Source organism: Austrofundulus limnaeus, unplaced genomic scaffold (genome assembly GCF_001266775.1).
Source record: "Austrofundulus limnaeus strain Quisiro unplaced genomic scaffold, Austrofundulus_limnaeus-1.0 Scaffold61, whole genome shotgun sequence".
Classification (NCBI taxonomy): Eukaryota; Metazoa; Chordata; class Actinopteri; order Cyprinodontiformes; family Rivulidae; genus Austrofundulus; species Austrofundulus limnaeus.
In genome coordinates, this window is record NW_013952463.1 from 491,160 (window position 1) to 512,437 (window position 21,278).

General features: G+C 36.4%; 1 protein-coding gene across 2 annotated transcripts in view; it reads right to left on the reverse strand.

Moving 5' to 3' along the window:
- stxbp6 (syntaxin binding protein 6 (amisyn)) overlaps window positions 1–21,278 on the reverse strand; it is a 65,660-nt gene that overhangs the window by 13,525 nt on the left and 30,857 nt on the right. Inside the window, exons 2-5 of one of the 2 annotated variants that reach the window (XM_014009724.1) lie at window positions 16,943–17,073; window positions 14,982–15,147; window positions 6,515–6,672; window positions 2,988–4,781 (exon numbers count right to left, since the gene is read on the reverse strand). In XM_014009724.1, coding sequence (XP_013865178.1) covers window positions 4,758–4,781; window positions 6,515–6,672; window positions 14,982–15,147; window positions 16,943–17,073 — 479 coding nt within the window. In that variant the 3' untranslated portion in view covers window positions 2,988–4,757. Of the gene's footprint in view, window positions 1–2,987; window positions 4,782–6,514; window positions 6,673–14,981; window positions 15,148–16,942; window positions 17,074–21,278 lie in introns of those variants that run through there. The other variant, XM_014009723.1, reaches the window with a different exon arrangement.

Here is a 21,278-nt window from a genome sequence, read left to right on the forward strand (position 1 = left end):
CACACACACACACACACACACACACACACAGTGATGTGTCAAAAATCCATAAATACACATTTTTTCTGGATGTGCATAATTTTTGAAAGGAGCTAAAAATATGCACAAAGTGTGTCAGAACAAACACCAATCAAACAGGAGAAACAGCCAGAAGTGGTTCTCACTACAAATTCTCTGACACCAAAGACACACTTCTTAAACACATTTAAAATGTCAGAGCTCTGGTGTAAATATTTAGTGTAATTTTATTCATGATAATTATTTTCAACAATGTGAAGGTAAAGCTACAAAAAATAATTTTATAACATTATAACCTTCTGATACACAGTTCTGTCAGATTTGGGACGAGTCTGATTTTGTATTTTTATTTTTGTGTCCATTTAAACTGCACCATGTGGGGGCAGTGTTCACTGCAGCAAAGCCAGAGGTGCAGATTAAAAAGTACTCTTCATACCTAATCTGACTGTTGTGTTGAAATGGCCATTTGCAGATTAAGAGACTACACATATAGTACTCTCATACAATCTGAAATTATTTAGGATCATCTGAAAGAAATTTCAATTTAATCTTTAAGTAAAGTTCCCCATAATGTACTAAAAARGTCAATGATAAAAAGGTAAAACACTAAAAAGTCAGTATTTTTAAAATGCATTTTCAAGTCATGAAATAATAGCACATGCCTGTAAAATTGCTCTAATATAAAACTACTTAGACAAAAAAAGTAAATGAGCTTAATGATTCTAAATTTTTGCAATGCTCATTGTGTTAAATGGTTCCCAGTTACACCAATTTATAGCTCAATGTCTGTAAAAGAACTGAGTTATAAMYATTTTGTGTTTTCTAAGGTCAGTTGCCTGTGGCAGATAATTTGAACTGGGTTGACTCCAACAGCTGTAGAGGTACATGAAGTGATTGCTWAAGAKTCATTCAAATCCATCTTGTGGTTCAWGGAAAAAWTTGCCAACAGAAAGACTGAACTGATCTCAAATAGTTGATGGTAAAGTTTTAAACAAAGACCCTGAACAACATGATATATTTTTCAAACAGATTGTTGGGAGATGAGTCAGATGATGCCAGAATTTACAGTTAGGTCCATATAAATTTGGACACTGACAAATTTTGTCTTTTTACCTGTTTATTGAAACATTCAAGTTATAGTTTTATCATGTACATGGACATAAAGTCCAGACATTCAGCTTTCATTTGAGGGTATCCACATTAAAAATGGATGAAGGGTTTAAGAGTTTCAGTTCCTTAACATGTGCCACCCTGTTTTTAAAGGGACCAAAAGTAATTGGGCGATTGACTCCAAGGCTATTTCGTGGAAAGGTGTGGGTAATCCCTTCATTATGTCATTCTCAATTCAGCAGATAAAAGTCCTGGAGTAGATTTGAGGTGTGGTGCTTGCATTTGGAAGGTTTTGCTGTGACGTAAACATGCGGTCAAAGGAGCTCTCCATGCAGGTGAAACAAGCCATCCTTAAGCTGCAAAAACAGAAAGAAAAAAAAACATCCGAGAAATTGCTACAATATTAGGAGTGACAAAATCTACAGTTTGGTACATCCTGAGAAAGAAAGAAAGCACTGGTGAACTCATCAATGAAAAAAGACCCGGGCGCCCACAGAAGACAGCAGTGGTGGATGATCACTGAATAATCTCCATGGTGAAGAGAAACCCCTTCACAACAGCCAACCAAGTGAACAACACTCTCCAGGAGGTAGAAGTATCAATATCCAAAGCTACCATAAAGAGAAGACTGCATGAAAGTAAACACAGAGGGTTCACTGCACGGTACAAGCCACTCATAAGCCTCAAGAATAAAAAGGCTAGACTGGACTTTGCTAAAAAAAAGAAAACATGTAAAAAAGCAGCAGAGTTCTGGAAGGACATTCTTTGGACAGATGAAACCAAGATCATCCTCTACCAGAATGATGGAAAGAGAAAAGTATGGTGAAGGCGTGGTACAGCTCATGATCCAAAGCATACCACATCATCTGTAAAACACAGCAGAGCAGTGTGATGGCTTGGGCATGCATGGCTGCCAGTGGCACTGGGTCACTAGTGTTTATTGATGAGGTGACTCAGGACAGAAGCAGCTGAATGAATTCTGAGGTATTCAGATCCAGACTGTGTGCTCAGATCCAGACAAATGCAGCCAAACTGATTGGTTGTCATTTCATACTACAGATGGACAATGACCCAAAACATAAAGCCAAAGCAACCCAGGAGTTTATTAAAGCAAAAAGTGGAATATTCTTGAATGAMCAAGTCAGTCACCTGATCTCAACCCAACTGAGCATTTCACTTGTTAAAGTCTAAACTTCAGACAGAAAGGCCCACAAACAAACAGCAACTGAAAACTGCCACAGTGAAGGCCTGCAGAGCATTAAAAAGGAGGAAACACAGCGTCTGGTGATGTCCATGAGTTCAAGACTTCAGGCAGTCATTGACAACAAAGGGTTTTCAACAAAGTACTAGAAATGAACATTTTATTTACAATTATTTAATCTGTCCAATTACTTTTGAGCCTCTGAAATGAAGGGATTGTGTTTAAAGGATGCTTTACTTCCTCACATTTTTATGCAATCATTTTGTTCAACCCACTGAATTAAAGCTAAAAGTCTGAACTTCAAATGCATCTGAATTGTTTTGTTTGAAATTCACTGTGGTAATGTCTAGAACCAAAATTAGAAAAATGTTGTCTCTGTCCAAATATATATGGACCTAACAGTAAAACAGCCATTTTCTTTAGTCAGTTGGCTGAGGCAGCCACATTGAACTGAGCTGACTATTAGTCAATCTGTAGTAGATGCACATCCATTATGTTTAAAAGCAGACAGGCACACAAACACACACACTGTCAGCCCTAACCTTATGTCTTAAAAATGAACACACTGTTAGTTTCAGTTTATTGCTACATGATGCAAGACACAGCACTCATTTACCATCAGATGAAATTGTTGCATAAAGAAACATTAACAACATTACTGTGATGGTGAACTGAGCTTTATTTGACATGTTACAGTATTATAGAGTGAAGATCAGAAAAAGAAKAGCAGTGCTGAACCACAAAGTCAAACTGAGCACATCAGGCAGAAAAAAAAATTAAAACCTGTGAGACATTTAAAGCTGATGCCACTTTCTTCTTAATGAGAACAAGAATTGAAAACATGATGAAAAAAAAGCACAATTTTGATTCCAGTTTGTTGGAAATGTTTACATCWGCTACAAAGAGTGAAATAATAGTAGAAATGCATCTTCACATACTTTTTTTAATGAAAACAAACTTCCAAAGTGTTAGAGAAATAATAGCACAAAGTTAGGCAACTGGAACGTTTCATTTTAAACTCAACAATACTCTGCAAGATCATTTCATCAGTGCATTGTTAACATGACTTAGAAAATTTAAGATATAAAAAGAATTACATCGTAAGTAAGTGTGAGCTTGGGGTCTTGCTAGTGAGAAAGCTGAAGCTAGTGAGGGAACAAAAAATAATTATTACACACTACCACTGTTTGACGAGTTGTCTTTCATCAGCAAACATCTTTACAAAGAACAAATTAGAAGAGCCCAAAGTGCTGTACATTTAAAAGTGAAACACAGCCAGGATTCTTTTGAATACATCCCATAATTAGGGACAAGTTAGCTCTACAAACACTGAGATCATAGTGGCTGCTTTTTACAGGGCAGAAGCTGGAATAATGAAGTGCTTCTCGGTGATGTGAATTAATATATTATTAATATACACAAAAGGTTTGTTCTTAAATTCATCTTTATGAAGCACAAAATGTTGGGAAATGTTTATTTTAGTTGCTTTGAAAGACATAACTCATCTTGTAATACATGACGCACAAACTCAATACTCAGTTTGTGAAACGAAACATTGAAATATTAATTAAAGCAGTTTTGATATATTTAGAAATTGTGGACAGAACGARAGACAGGATTAGCTTAATGTTGAAGACACAAAACAGACAAAAACATTTTGTAGTTTGWGAAATGAAATATTGAAATGTTAATTCTGGTAAGATACGTTTTCAGTTTGTAGACAGAAGACACTGAATGAGCTCAATGTCTAAAAGACAAAACAGACAAAAACATCACATTGACTGTTAGTCAGAGATAGTTGCCTTTTTCTCAAGAAATAAATTTATATTTTGCTGAGATCCTGGTCTCCTTAGAAATAGCTAGACAGTTTTTTTTACAGATTTGCAATACTTAGCTCTTTGAAATGTGATTATTCCTAACAGCAAATATCTGACCACCAATTTGTTGACAAAATATTTTGTTGGGAATGTTTAACCATTAGAAAATCTTAATAAATCAGACAAAATAACATTAAAARTCTTCATAAATTACCCTAAACAATAAAAAAAAATTCAGAACTGGGACTGTTTGCAGATCATTTCAAGTCAACTTGTGCACAACAATCATTAGAGTTAGAGCAAATGACAAAAGCAAAACACATTTTGGAGSGTTTTACTATAAACTACAGTTTTGTTGCTGACATGAAGCTTAAGGTAAATGGGAGAATTAAACATTCTGCAGAAAGTTTCTCTTCCTCTTGCCTCTGCGTAATGTGTTGTTGTCATCAAGAATGAGATGCACCGCAGTACAAAAACCCAAAACATAAAAATGTTATCATTGTTAACAAATATTAATAAATATTTTTTTAAAGAACAACATCTGAAATCCTTCTCCTGTGCGGTGACTGGTGAATGCTGACACCCCCAGCCCAGCTGGTTTTGGCAGTGGTTTAACATTTGTGCTTCATGGCAAGCTGTAGAAAAATTGGGATGAGGGGGTTGCAGAATAACAGTGAGAAAAATCAAGAAAGGCACCTCTCTGCATTAATAAATAGCCCTGTCTGCAAAAAGGTACCTAAAACCAGAAAATGASTGAGTGAGAAAGCATGCAGCATGACACCAGGGCTATTTCACACAAATGAAAGGGAGTCAGTCTATTTTTCTTTTTAATTCAGGCTTTCTGGAACTTAATCTGTCTTATTAATAGTGGTTATAATTGGCTTTATGGGAGGCTCATTAGGGAAGTAACTAAAGTAACCAATCTAATACAAAGCCACAGGGTGTGGAGATGTGAAAAATAGCGCGAGCACACACACACACACACACACACACACACACACACACACACACACACACACAAAGAGTATGGAGTCTGCAGCTGTGGAACAGAGAACAGAATTCTACATATCGATCCAGTGGGGGCAGTAGAGCATCACAGAGAAATTAGAGGTTTTGATTAAAACTGAGCAGTGCAGTTAAATTGTCTGCAGCCAAAATGTAAGCTGCAGGAATGAGATTGCAGAAATGAGCCAAGAAGAAAAAGAAATAAGAAAAAAAAAAAAGAAAAAATCAAGGTGACCCCTTCTCACAGCACTGCAGATGCTTGTTGCTGCACTTGAACAATAAGTAAAGCTGGTGTTTGCTCAGGTACATTTACACACAGCATGAAGTAATGACTTCARTGCAACTAAGGTGCATTTATAAGATCAATGGAAATTTATTTACATGATTTTGTAATTAAATAACAGTTTTCAGTAGATATGTAATTACAAGGATGTTCAAGAAGCAACTTTCTGTAAAAGCTTATAGCAGTGTATGCCGATCTGTCCTGTACAGGAATGCTTGCTTCGGTATATTTTCAGACAAAACATTTTCCACTGAGGAATCAATCAGATTATTTTAGCACAAAGCCTCGGATAAATAGTATACAACTTGGTAACAAGGTGCAAGACAAGCGATGAAGTCATGAAGCAAAGAAACAAAGGTAATCAAAGCAAATGAGAAAAAGAAGCAAATGAGAGATTCACAGTGACATTTATGCTGTTGTTTTCTTCAGAGATCAGTATTTCAATGTTTTTYCCCCTTGCTTATCATACTTTTCACCTTTGTCCCAGTAGGGAAGCTCATCTGTGATCAGTAAGGAAATCAAGCGAGGCTGTCCAATCATCATAACATCACTTCTGAGGTAATATGCATAACTCTAAAACTGTTTTGGTAACAAAAGTTGACAAATGACATCAGTTTGGTATTCATTTCAATATCAGCTGCCCAATTTTACAGCAAAACTGGAATCAAGAGGTGTTTGATCTACAGTGTATTGCTATGTTTATCACAAGTGCTTGTTAAAAATATTTAGTTTATGAAGAAATAAGTAGGTTTTTAGCCTCATTAAGCAGCATGCAGTTGTTTTTTTAAGTAATACGAGTGTGATGGAGGATGAAGAAACATACAGCAGAAAACTACAGAGTAAGAGGGTTTTAGTCAAAGAAAACGAAATTCTATTCCAGATCATTTTAATGTTAAATATGCAAATCACAATTAACATCTGTATATATTCTTAAAATTAGAAGTGTTGGTCTTTTTTGTTAAAAAAATAACAAAAACTGTATATTGCATATTAAATGTGAAATTTTACTACAACCTACTAAAAAATATGCTGCTACTCTGTTGTGCATCGTTATGGTTCCCGCTTGTATTTTTGCCTCACCTTGTGTGCAGTAACTGCAAACTGTTCAGCACTGTTCATCATGTCTGCAGTCCTCTCCTCGGCCCGACCTAATCTCTCACCGCGCTCATTCAGTGCCTGGCTGGCCTTCTGTACAGCACTTGTCACACTGTCTGCTGCAGAGTGTAGTATACTGTTACCTGCAGAAAAGAAAGGGAACAAAGCAGCAGGAGAGAGAGAGTGAGCGCAAGCAAACAAAAGAAAAGAGAAAATGTGTTTCTTTAGAAGACGGACTAATGCCAGAGAAAGGTGTCATTAAGGAATGTGTAACAATAGATCACAATCAGTGCCTCTGACCAATGATGAGGTAAACCCATAAAAACAAAATGATTTCCAGCAGGTGCTGAGTTGGAGGGTGGCTAATAAGTTTGCTTCAAAGCTAATTTACTTTAAAGGATGATCAAATAAACCTTGCTGTACTTGAAAGTATAAAACGGACAATGGTCTCTTTATGAGAAGTGGTCTGAGTGTCGAATTCAGCACTGCCTTGACTCAATTTTTGACTTTTGAGGCAACTTTTATTACCCTTTCCCAAAACGCATTCTGATAAAAGATTGTTAGCTGCTTTTGCCCTCTGGAAATCCAGGAGTGGATATCAGACAGAAAACACATCTTCAGAAAGCTRTGGCAGCCCTGTGGGTGTTTTCTCYGACAAGCCATTAATCTACCACGTTGGGAGTTCTGTAAGACTACTTCATAAAAACTCAAAAGGAGCTGCAACTTTCCTGCTGCTCTCTTCTTTTTTTTTTCTTCTCATTTTTCAATTGCATTGTTCCAGTGGGGTGTATCCTGTCATTTTATAGAGTTGTACCTCAGGGCAGCTCGACCGTTTAAGAAAACATCTAAAGTGCTTTTGGTCTTTCACCTACTCAGACCTTTTGTCGTTCATACGAGGACCTTCAGTCAATTATAGACATGATACATGTGTAATAGCTTTGAGAAAATAAAACAGGGGAAAAAGTCTGAGGGTACAAAGTGTATTAGAAATAGACAAGCCTGGTTCTATAATTTCCTGAAAGGAAACTGCAGCATAGTAAGAGAACGTCCCTGACTTCAAGACAGGTAGGCTGAGTGACAGATAATTAGAACAGCTCCGCTGCACTGGATTATGTGACAGCCCAAAAACAGACGGCGAGGCCAGCTGGCAATCCTTCAAAAGAAGTTAACTTGGTAAAACAAAATTATTTATGTAGAGTCATGCCTGTGCTGCAGACACACAGATGTGTATATAGATGTTCATACTCACACTCAGACAAAATGAAACGGAAACACATGCGCATTCAGTTTGGGAGAGATCATAGTAAATGAATCACYCTTCACATGTAAAGCACATCTGGACCTTGGATGAAATAAGCTTCTGAGGTCTTGGAAAAGAAAAAAATGTGTTTTGTGACCAAATATTACCAAGGTGATTTAGTTTGCACACAGCTAAACCAATTTTGTACTAAACAAACTCTCTGTGAGGTTCTGTATCATCAATAAAAACTTTAGGGCCCTTTTCACCTTCAGACAGATCTCTCTTAATCCCCTCCTTCAGAGCAGCTGTGGGAGTAATACTCCCATCGTCCTCAGAACACACACACACACACACACACACACACACACCTCTCCTTCCACTAAAAACATTATCTCCATTTGTTTATCTGCCCACAACTTTTTCCTTTAACCCGCCTGAGCCTTTGTCTATTCTGGGACACCTGTGGCAGGCTGTAACTGAAGTATACTGTCGAACATAATCAGAGAAATACAGGGTGGAGATGCTGCAGAGGGTTTATAATGGAGGGGATGTGGTGTTATCAAAGGCTAAGAGCAGAATGYCATGTGCTGCCATCACTGTGATTCAAACAAAGTCTCTGTGTCTCAACTTAAAGTGAAATGGCATTCATTTCACAAATAATAAAAAAGAACGACAAACTTAAAGTCAATCCAGAACGCATGTTATGTTTTTCCTGTTAGAACACTAAAGTAACACAAAATAAAATAAAAAATAGAAGGCTTTTGTGCAGCTTTTGTGAACTCATTTAGCTGTATCCCCAACACGCCCCTCTCCACAATGAATGAGGAATTTTATTATTACATAAAAAATTTAACAATAGAAACTGAGGAAAAAATAAACTAGAAGCACTAAGTAAAAGACAAACATAACCAGGAAGTGTGACCCTTCCCCCTCTCCGGTACAGCAGAATCTCAGCAACAGATTACAGGCTGGACTCCTGTGATGCTTCAAACATAATGCTTATCAGTTGGAATATCATGTTGACAACACTTCAGGGGATTTACGAGATTATATTGTTATCATAAAAAACAAACAACGCCTACATGAAAAAGAAAAATCTATCCAACAATTCATGCTGTGATAATTTTAATATTTTCACTCTGACAGCGGGTGTGATTGTATCATCGCTGTGCTGGATTATGCTTTAGGGTACAACGTGGGAGTCTTAAAATGTGTGTCTTACAATGCTTTTCTTCATGCAGTGATATGCACAGATTTTTCAGCACTCTTAACAGGTTCCCTCATAAATTCTCAGTATCACTAAATATCATGGATAAGGCTGCTGGTATTCATTCGAAACAACTTTTGATGCAAAACTTTCTGAATAATTCTGCTGCCAGTTTTTTTTACTTTAATTTTCTGACTTTCATCCCATCAAAACACAATCAGTTATAACCAAAAGCATTTTATTTTTCATTTGCAAAGCAGCAACAATAACATCTATGGTAACTTATTATTTTTTGTATATTCAACACAAAAAATAAATAAAACATAGTATGATGGAATTTTGCAGACATTAACTGTATACATAAACAAATCATGTCAACCACTTAGGGGTACAGTTCTGGCGTGGTTCAAGTCATATTTGACAGACAGGAGCTACTCTGTTAATTTAGATCACTGTTCCTCTGCCAAAGCACCTTCAAAGTATGGGGTCCCTCAGGGATCAGTTCTGGGCCCTGTTTTGTTTTCACTGTATATGCTGCCTCTTGGACACATTTTTAGAAAGTTCCATGTTTTTGCAGATGATGTACATATTTAAATGCCTTTAATGGGGAAAAATAAGGATAATTCTTTACAGTCTCTTTTAGACTGTTTAGGTGAAGTGAGATCATGGATGGACTCAAACTTTCTCCATTTGAATGATAACAAAACTAAAGTCTTTTTATTTGGACAGAAAAATACCGGAAGTGACCCTGATGCAATATCTTTATCTCCATTTTATCAGACAGCTGTTAGAAATCTTGCTGTTGTCTTTGAAAGTGGATAAGCAAGTGAATTCAGCTGTCAAATCAGGCTTTTTCTGTTTACRTCTTTTAGCCAAGGTGAAGTCTTATTTTTGTTTCAGAGATTTTGAAAAAARTATTCATGCCTTCATCACGACACGTTTGGATTACTGCAATTCATTGTACAAGGGCATAGATCAGTCCTCCTTRCGTCGTCTCCAATTGATTCAAAAATGCTGCAGCATGACTTAACTGGTACACGGAAACATGAGCATACAACACCTGTGCTGGCTTCATTACATTGGTTACCTGTGTCTTATAAAATTGATTTTAAGATTTTATTATTAGTTTTTAAAGTTTTGAATGGCCTTGCWCCAACCTATCTACAAGATCTCCTTCATGTTCACTCTTCATCCAGAACATTGAGGTCGAACAACCAGATGSTTCTTGATGTTCCAAGATCCAGACTTAGGAGCAGAGGTGGTTGTGCTTTTGCTGTATCTGCTCCCAATCTATGGAAAAACTTGCCCATTCACATTAGATCTGTTCATAGCTTGGAAAACTTCAGTGCTTCTTAAGGCTCACTTTTACTCTGAGGCATTTAATTAATACTAGAACTGACATTGTAACTTTTATCTGTTCTTATTATTGTTCGTTGTAACTTATTATGCATTTTAGTAATTTTTGTGTTGTTTATAGATTGCTGTGCAACACTTTGGTGCAGCCATTGGCTGGTTTTAAAGTGCTTTWTAAATAAAGATTGACACTGACATTAACCAAAGCAGCTTATAGCAGGAAAACAAAGTGAACAATGTTGGCTGATCAAAAGCTGGCATTTACAAAATAAATCAACATTTTGTAAACTTTTACACAGTTTTAAATGCATAAGCAAACACTTTCACCAAAATTAGCATTAAGTTTCCTCAACATTAAGATCCTATCCATCCTATTCAATCTGGCTTTAGAAAAAGTACTGAACAGGCAGGACAGAAAGTAAACAAAGAAATGTGTAATGAATACCAACATCATCAGCAGCTCTTTAAATTTCTCTAAATAATACACCTACACAGGTGATTTAGGTAACAACAATGTTRATGCACAAATTTAAATAGATTGCATGTAAAACAATATGGCACAAAATGAGAACCTAAAAAAAGGTTTTAAAAACCTTCAAGACATGACAGCAGGCTAGGCACAGCAAGACTGCCTCTGCTGCAAGAAAACCCTTTACTGCAGTTTAATTAATGCAAATCTTGACACTACCAGTAGCAACATAATGAAACTATAGAAGAGGTTCAGAGAGGGCACGTCCCCTGGCTCATCACAAATTTTCTGTAGTTTTTTTTTAATTCAAACCATTTTTCTTCCCACATTCTTCTTGTAGTTTTTTCTATTCCATTCAACTGCCTCCCCTTGTTTAAAAATTATGTTYAACTCTATTTTAACCGTTTTTTCTACAAATTATTTGAACCTTTACTCGTCAAGACATTATTTAAAATACTGTATTGCAATCTGTTCTATGGCACATCTAAAACTCATCTTGTATAATGACTTGCATTCATTTCATTCTATATACTCAGCTTCACTCTAGCTATTGAAAACATTGTAAAATATGATCCAGCTCTGAGATTTGCAACCTAATTACTCCATAAACCATAAATCAGTAATCTAGATTTCYTCCAAGGACCTTTTAGTGGGAACCATTGATTTCCCTTTTTTCAATACATTACTACAGATAYGTGTAGTTTAAATCAGCCCTTTAATCTTTTGATTAATCACCTCATCTACCTTTTAATCATTAATCAGTTCAAGAAAAAAAGCTTCCACAGGGCACTAAAATACTACTGGGTACAAGGATGGAACATTACATCCCAAAAAATACCACATAGTTTTATCAGCATTGACAGAAAAGTACTTTCTAAATATTCATGAACATCCTCTTTACAATGGTTTTTAATCAACAGATGAATGTCATAATCACACGGTCATCAGTTCCAAAGCTTACATGAAYATTTGCAACATGCTACACAGCAGCCTAAAACAATTAGGCTCCAATAATGAAGCACAAAATAATTGTGCTGCCCTTTGATACCAGATTGTGATTTCCCTCTGTACAACATTTGTCAGTGAGTCTGCATCCAGTCTGACAGTGAGGGGGTGAGGAAATGGAGGGCGTGACTCATAACCTTTGGATGTRCACTTAAAATCCCTATCAGCATTTGCTGAACCCCCACACTGACACACACACATAGAAGGAAATTTGTCCTTGGGTTTAAAGGGAGCAGATAAAAAACAAATGACAAACAGGTCTGTTGGTGCACTGCCTCAAGAGCAAAAAATCCCACTGGTCATGAGATAGAGGATGTTTTAYTATTTATCTTTTTATTAAAATTGCTTAAAATAAGATAAAGCTTGTTTGTCCTCTTTTCTCTAGGCAAGGTTACCTTTTTTGCAGAATTAAAGAACTACTTACCAAATAGCAGAAAGCATACTTAACCCCTCATTTCAGTTATATATATTTCTTTTGGATAGTCAGATAGAAATGATGCAAGAAAAAAAATTTATACAAGACCTAAAATTCACATTTTATTAGGCCTAAATTTATTACATTTTAATTCTTACCTTGTTTTTGTTTCATCTTATGGTCATCTTTCCTCATTCTGCTCAAAAAGATCTTGCAACGAACAATGGCCAAACCTAGAGCTTGGCCTTCAGGGATGACAAAACAGTCATATTTAGCTTTTATGCTACAGTCTTGAAATTAGTATGGAGGTTAATGTTTTTATTACTATTAATATTAATATTAAATTATGAGTCAAGCATTTGAATGATTGTTACTGCCCATCTTTAAAAGTAGTCAATCATCTATCCTAACAGCTGAGATGTTAACGAGAACATCTGTAGATTTTAACCCAYATTTATACTTAGATTTAATTCTTCTCTTACTGAGTCTCAGGAAAACATCACACTAACACTCCTCAATAAGACAATGCTAGAGTGAAACTAGATGACATATTTGTGTTTATCTTTCCAYTACCAACAGGTACAATGAGGAGAAAAGCTCTGATGGGAAGTGAGTAAAAACAAACCCTCAGCAGATAACAAGGCAGTCTAATGAGCCTTTATTTCTAGACCAATTACGTGCCTTGTAAAGGTAAAAAATGTATGGGCCCTTGCATCTTCCCCTTACAGCTCTTTTTGTTTGTTGATACATTCTGTTCWGAACCTCTCAGAGACGGATGCTATCCTAAAGAACTCACTATGGACTAGAAGAAAACTGTAAAACTCATTGGTATGACAATGACTRATGTGTGCAGATTATTTATTTGGAGGAAATCATGAACCGCTACAGTTTCTTCACTGTTTTTAGTACACTATGTCCCACTTAGTGCAGTATAGTTTGAGAATTCATAGTACAACACATTAAATTTATTTTCAATATGTTGAAAAAAATGTTGAAAAACGTATTGTTTACCATAGAATTAATAAAGTTTGAACATCGCTTACTGTAAAATTGAACAGAATCAGACTATTGGGTCAATAAAGATAGTAGTACTTTACCTACAGTGAACACCGAGTAAAGAAATGAGCTGTTTGATAGTCCAAAAGCCTGCAATTTCAATACTATCAATGACTATTATGATGAATCATTTGAAATTAAACTGATTGTCCAAATATATTATTGGCATGTTGAACATAAATGCACAGCATTTAAAAAATGCCAAAATATTTACATTACACTGATAAACATGACTCCTTTCAACACAAATTCAATAAATTTATTTCAGGAAACATTATTTGTTTTTTCAGGATCTGCAGATAAGAGTCTCCCACAGTTATGGTCCCACACCTGAGCAGCGTCACGATTTTTGTTTTGCACTGGTGTGAGACTTAAACTGTAGTGGACAGAACTGTCAGGAGGCAAGCTGTCTCTCTTTTCTTCTTATTGGAACATGTGAGAGTAACTGCTAACTTTATCATCAATCACACACAACTCCCTCCACACTTCCTGAGTGGTGAGTTCATCCCCAGATTAGTGGCCAATTAGATAGCTGCTTTACAAAAACACTTGTCTGACACACAAAGCCTGTTTGAAATAGTACAAATGAAAAAATATAATTGTGTATCTGCTGGAAGTGTGTAGTTGATATCCAACATTTGTACTCCATAAATTATTCTGCTCTAAAAAGCTCTRAGTGATGTGCTGCTTGAGGAGTCACAATCTTCCCTCCTACACATACAGAGACTGAGAATGCACCAAGGTCAGCCTCAAGAATGTTAAATATGGTCATGGTTGTGGGTGTAGGAAGGAGGTCGAGGCAAAGTAGCAGAAGATATGGCAGCTTTCTCATCAATGAATAGATAGTCAGTTCCCACACACATTGAGAAAAGTAGAAAGCGGAAACTTTAAAATAACTGCAAAATCATCTTCTCACCTCTCTGCAAGGCTTTATATTCAACAATTACTTAACTAAATRGAAATGATCTAAAATGCCTTGTAGAGGTAGGGCAGATTTTAAGGCAGATTTTAAGGCAGTTTCAATAACTTCTTTTATAAATAATAGAACAGGCTAAATGATGTTCAGAGGGATTCAGATTCAGGATCAACAGATCAATATCTGACAAAAACAAGCAGGATGCTGCATTTTCAAATGCACCATCAACCTTCCAGTAACCTACCTTTTTATGTATGTGTAAAACAAACAGCATGTAAAGAAYTGCTTTATTAGCTTGGTCTTATAAATCAAAATCCCTCAGCAGAGGAGACATTAGAATTAAACTGAGTGTTTCACCACAGTCTCTGATTTAGTAATGGGGAAATGAAGTCTGTTACAGCAAACACGGCATAATATGTTTTGTTATTTTGAGAGATGAAAGTTAAAAAATGAGTTTTTCATATACAGAAAATACCATAAACATGTAAAAACATAAAAGCAAATGTATAACTCCATGCCATATGTGCTGTAAAACCAGTTTCTGTGTCAGAGAGTTTGAGTCAAAGCTGACGTATTTAGCTGGACACCCTCTTTATGCTTCAACAGAGCACAGAGCAGCTGCTGTGTCCAAAATTTAAGCAAACATTTTTATACACAACAGGTGCTGGATGTCTGCACAAATAATTAGATTCAGACTGGCTTACAGCACAGACTTACATTAGTAAATATGGCAGTGAAATACCAATAAATGACATTCACAAATGAAAGTYAGACTTTTTTTCGTGTCTTACCCCCGAGCAGCTTTGACTGACAGTTGACAAACTCAGGTTTCCGAGAYGAGCAGTAGCGTTGGCAGGTGTGGTGAAGAATCTGGATAAAGGTGCACTTCTCTCCTGCTGAACTTGCAACCCACTGATCCAAACCATTGTCAAACACAAGGTCAAACTCTGGACAGTCCTTCCAGACAAAAGAAAAAGAAGAAACAGTTACACRTGTGGACAAAATTGTTGGTACCCATCATTTAATGAAAGAAAAACCCAAAATGATCACAGAAATAACTAGAATCTGACAAAAGTAATAATTAATACAAATTCTATAAAAATGAACAACTGAAAGTCAGTCATCGCTTTTCAATCATGCTTCAACACATTTTTTATTATTATTATTTTATAAAACTCATGAAACAGGCTTGGACAGAAATGATGGTACCCCTGAAAATAATGTGACCAAAAGGACATGTTAAATCAAGGTGTGTCCACTAATTATCATCACAGGTGTCTACAGTCTTGTAATCAGTCAGTGGGCCTGTATATAGGGCTACAGATATTCACTGTGCTGTTTGGTGACATGGTGTGTACCACACTCAACTTGGACCAGAAGAAGCAAAGGATAGAGTTGTCTCAGGAAATTAGAAAGGAAATTATAGACAAGCATGTTAAAGGTAAAGGTTATGAGACCATCTCCAAGCAGCTTGATGTTCCTGTGACTACAATTGTACATATTCAGAAATTTAAGATCCATGGGACTGCAGCCAACCTCTCTGGACATGGCTGCAGGAGGAAAGCTAATGACAAATCAAACAGATGGATAATAAGAATGGTAAAAAAGAGCCCATAAAAACATCTAAAGAGATTGAAGGTGAACTTCAAACTCCAAGAACATCAGTGTCAGATCTCACCATGTGTCGTTGTTTGAGCCAAAGTGGACTCAATGGGAGACGACCAAGGATGACAAAATTTTTGAAAACAAATTWAAAAAATAAAAGCCAGACTGGAATTTGCCCATCTACAWGCTGACACAAAGCTTCTGGGAGAATGYCCTCTGGACAGATGAGACAAAAATGGAACTTTTTGGCAAGGCACATCAGCTCTGTGTTCACAGAGGGAAAAATGAAGCATCAAGAAAAGAACACTGTCCCTACTGTGAAACATGGRGGCTCTGCTATGTTCTAGGGCTGCTTTGCTGCATCTGACACAGGSTGTCTTGAATCTGTGCAGGGTACAATGACATCTCAAGACTATCAAGGGATTCTAGAGAGTAATGTGCTGCCCAGTGTGAGAAAGCTTGGTCTCAGTCGCAGGTCATGGGTCTTGCAAAGCACAGCTGAAAACACCCAAAAATGACTAATGGACTACTCTGAAGTGGGCTTCTATGAGCCCTGACCTAAATCCTATTGAGCATCTTTGGAAGGAGCTGAAACATGCTGTCTGAATAGTACCCTTCAAACCTGAGACAACTGGAGCAGTTTGCTCATGAGCTGTGGGCCACAATACTTGCTGAGAAGTGCAGAAGTCTCAATGACAGTTACAGGAATTGTTTGATTGCCTTGAAGTTTGTGCAACAAAATATTAAGGGTACCATCATTTCTGTCCAGGCCTGGCCTGTTTAATGAGGTTTTTTTAATCTGTTGAAGCATGGTTGAAAAGCAGTCTTACATTCATTTGTTGATTTTTATAGAATTTTTTTGTTTATTATTACTTTTGTCAGATTCTAGTTATATCTGTGACCATTGTGGGTTTTTCATTCATTAAAACGAGGGGTACCAAGAATTTTGTCCACATGGGTATAAGAGTGTGTAGTTAAGAGAAATTGAAAAAATTGTGAGGAATAGAACTACTGTACCACAAAGTTGTTCCTTATCTAAGCAATCAACCGTAAGAAAGAAACTGAAATCTCATGTTTTCCTGGGATTCCCAGAAAGTACATAAGCATTCATATAAATTATTTTTAAAAAGACAACTGAATTACTAACTTTGTTGGCGTCGATGCCGTTGACCTGTCTTAGCTGGTCGATTGTCCACTGTGACCTTTTGACAAATGAAGAAGATCCTTGGAACTGCTTCACTTTTGTGATGGATACATGGGAGGGTTTCTTATTTGTCACTGAGAAACAAAAACAAGAATACACAATATGAGGCAAATGCACCAAAAATTAATATAAATTCTAAATTCTACAAAAGAAAAATTAGTTCCCTTTTAAACTTATTTTTGGCCATTCAGTTTTTGATTTTCTATTTTAAAAAATCAGGGTTTAGAGTTACATAAGCTAATGTGTTGATTTAGGAAAACTATCAGGATGAGATGTGTTCCATCAAAGCAACAAGATCAAAAAGAAAATTCAAAATTGACCTATTGCATTATTTATCCTCTACTTAATCAAACAAAATGTTAACAAGAATATTGTATTTACTGAATATTGTGCAAGTCTAGAGTATTTAGCTGCTCARCCATAAAGTAGCAAGTGAACATGGGTTTGACTTTATTATTCTGATCACAGAACATGCAGAAACATTACCTATGTGCTTGAACCGTACATAAAGCCAAACTTTCCACAACAGCAATTTAAAAAAACATGGATGTTTGCATATACCGTTCATGTTGAAAAAGAAAAAAAATAACAGAACTTTCTGAATAGGACAGATGTTTTGTCTCTTGCACTGCCACAGCAACATTTCATATATTCGTTTACCACAACCGTAACTGATGCTTCCTGTTCAACATGAGCMTGGAAGTCTAGGTTATGAATTTTCCGTAATGTGATGTTTGGCTCTTTCAACCCCAGAACAAAAACGCTGCAGAGAAAGGGAAGTGATTATCTTACATTCTCTACTCTTCACCTTTCCAAAAACAAACACTACCAGCTGTCAATTGTTTTCCATTTTTCCAACTGTACAGTTTCACTTCACTGAAGATGCACCACACCCATCTCTGGGAATGATTTATATAGGTAGGGCTGAATGTTTCATCACGTGATACATGTGGTCCGYAAACTCCCTCAAGACAATGGATGTTTGCTTATGTTCTGTGTCCATTTTGACAGCTGCAGTTCAGGTTCTGTTATTCCTGGATGGAATGAACAAACGGACATTCAGTCAGACCAAAGACAGGCAAGCTGACACATCTCATCTRTTTAAGAATGTATTAGTTGGAGAGTTCCAGCTGCTACACAGTTATTGATCAGGTTCATGAAGGGTAACAGACAGTTAATACGAGTGAAAAATGGATAAAGTTTATGAGGGCTATKATTAATCCATGTGCTGAAAGACAAAGGACTAGAAAYGACTAGAAACATGCAAAAGAATAAAGTTGTCTACAAAGTGTGGTCACATAAAACACTAYGGACTTCAGGAAAAGATTTGTGACAAATAGTAATCAAAGGTATAAACTAAAAAATACTTATAGCCTCATGACTTCACTACATATTTGTCCTGAGAACATTTTAGGCTAACAAAATATAGTAATGAGACAACAAGGACAGCTACTGCATGTTTGCAAACTRATACTGTTAAATAAAAGGTACTTGCAGAACCACTGTTACAGCATGGCTGTCTGATTTATATACTATTAAATAACTCTGAATCGTGTCAGAATGCTTTACAATCGCTACAGAAATGTAATAAACTAAATATGACATCAAGGGAAAAAAAACACTAATAACATTTTCTGCACACAAATGTGTTCCCATTCCTCCTGCTGAGATCGCAAACAGCATGACTCCATTTAAAATTCATGGTTTTAAAAACACTGAGGTCAAAACATTTATATTATAAGTTTTAACTCCTGGGGAAATCACTGTTGTTGTGGCTCAGCAGTTGTAAGATTTCCTACCTCCAGTGCATATCATGAGAAATGATAAAAATAAAACCCTGATTATAAAAGTGCATAATATACTTACACATGAGCAGATTTGACTGACATATTCTTGCATTGTCCGTGGCCAGCACACAGATTTTCTGAGGCTGCTTTCAAAACAATCACACGCTGACTCAATGATTAAAAATAAAAATGTTATACAACAATGGACAAAGTGATATGACAATGCAAAAGGTGCATAACAAATTCAATCTACATGATCAGTTTGTCAGCTCAAAGTCTGACAGCGCAGGATGGATTTTCATGTTACTTCTTTCTTCAATAACACTGTGACATTGCAGTAAAACCCAATCACTGAACTGCATCAGTGAAAATGCAAGACAGAGAAAAGAAAAAAAAAACATCTCTGGGAGCTGGAGTTGCCTGCCAACACATCAGCTCAAAAGTCTTAATAAAACTGCCAGACACCTTTGAGGCTCTCAAATCAATTTTGTTTTCAGCTTTGACTCCCACCTTGTCTGGCCTGCTTTCTTGCATATWAACAAAATTACTGAAAGCTGAAAAGAGCTTTATTGAAATAGCAATTAAGACGAAAGTGTTCAGTCAGGCTCTTCAAACTAAWTCAGACCAAGTTGCCTTTATGACAAGTATAATTAGAGTAAGTAAAGTTCAACAGAATTCATTTTTGTGTATGACGATGTTAAACAACTGTCAGAGTTTTAAATTTGGTGCCACAGTCAAACATTTACCCTAAATTATGACCTGAACAGAGTAGTAACATTAAACAGTTTGAATTCTTGAGGAGATATAAAGATAAACATCCCACAAAACGAAATTTGTCCGGCCCAGTTCTGGTTCACACAACGTTCGGCAAGATACCGCAAAGAAGGATGGCCCTACGGTGGCCCAGGTGTGGTTTTCCAGATGTGGTCCACGCAGGGCCTGCACCACATAAACCCAACCATAACCAGGTCAGGTAAGGCATTGACAAATTTGGGCCACATAAACCAAACCACAATTGGGCCAGTAGTGGCACATAAAAACTATGTCTTCATTGCCAGACCTGGCCCATATCTGGTTGACAAACCAATTGCCATGCCAGCAGTCAGCCATACCAGATTTGACACCAGATTTGGCCCACAACTGTCTGCTTTGTGTTATTCCCTATATAAAGGCTGCAAATAAAACTTGAAAACTCGATATCACACCCAGAACAAAACCTTAAACTGTTTTTAAAAAAACAAAAATAGGAAGTCTAAAACCATTGAAAATCTGCTAAACACATATTTTCCATCTATGTGGGTTGTCTGTCTGGGGAAGGCCATGCCTCCCCCTTTTTCTCATACTCTGATGGTGACATGCTCTCACTTCCTACACTGAATAAACCCCTTGTTGTTCCTGACAATGTGAGAGCGCCACAGTCRGAAAGGAAACTCATACAGTACACTTCACAGACTTCAAACAGGAAATGTTCTCAGGATCAGCTTACCCTCAAGGAATTATTATCATAGTCGTGGTTGTTAGTAGAAATGGGAGTAACAAGACCCTGATGACAGCATTAAAGCAAACTAAATATTAAAGCGGACCACCTACAAGGGCATAAATTAAAAACACATTATTTTACATGATACAACATAATTATTCCAATTCTGGAGGTTCAAGAAAATATCCATCCTAGTATAAGAAACATCATTTTTTGGGACATTCAAACAAAGCTTTGCAAAATTCTAAACCTCACATCAAATAAAAATCAACTACTGCTTTAAAAAATTGTGCTGCTTAACAGATCTTAATCTATGTTATACTGTAACTTATGGTTAAATATCAACAATATCTTCTTAATTCAACTGAAAAAATATAAGTTTGTTCTGAAAGCTTGACTTTGGTCTGCCAACTTCAAAAGAACATCCTCCAGATTTTGTCAAAKTCAGGTGTGCTTATCATCTCTTGACCAATCAACCCACCTGTCTTTGCACCAGCATTAAGTACATTTGATTGACAAGCTGATGTTATYTGAATGGATCAAAAACACACCAAAGCAAAGTAGGTTTATACAACAAAATATAAAACCCAAGGTCTTGTCTGACACTTCAAATTCATTTGAATTTCATTAGAAAAGTAGAAAAGGCTAATGAATGCTAAGTGCTACGCAACAAATAAATGTTGTAGCTACTCGTTTGTTTGGCTTGGCAAAAAACAGCTTATCCATTTGTATACTGTCAAGGGATATATTTAGAGATTGAAAATGTTAAAAGCAACAAGGCAGCATGACTCAAAATCACTTTCAGCCTTGTAGAACAAAAATTAGCTCTAAAAAACAAAGAAAAATCAGGTTGAGGCTGAAAAATCTGTTTTTGCTGTACAAAGCAATTATGAAATCCATTTATGTCAGTATGATTTAAAAAATCACCTCTTAGGAGCTTTTAGCTAAATTTAAATTTAGCTAAAACATCAACATTCACAGCATGTGTGCAATAAGCAGATTTTTATTCACA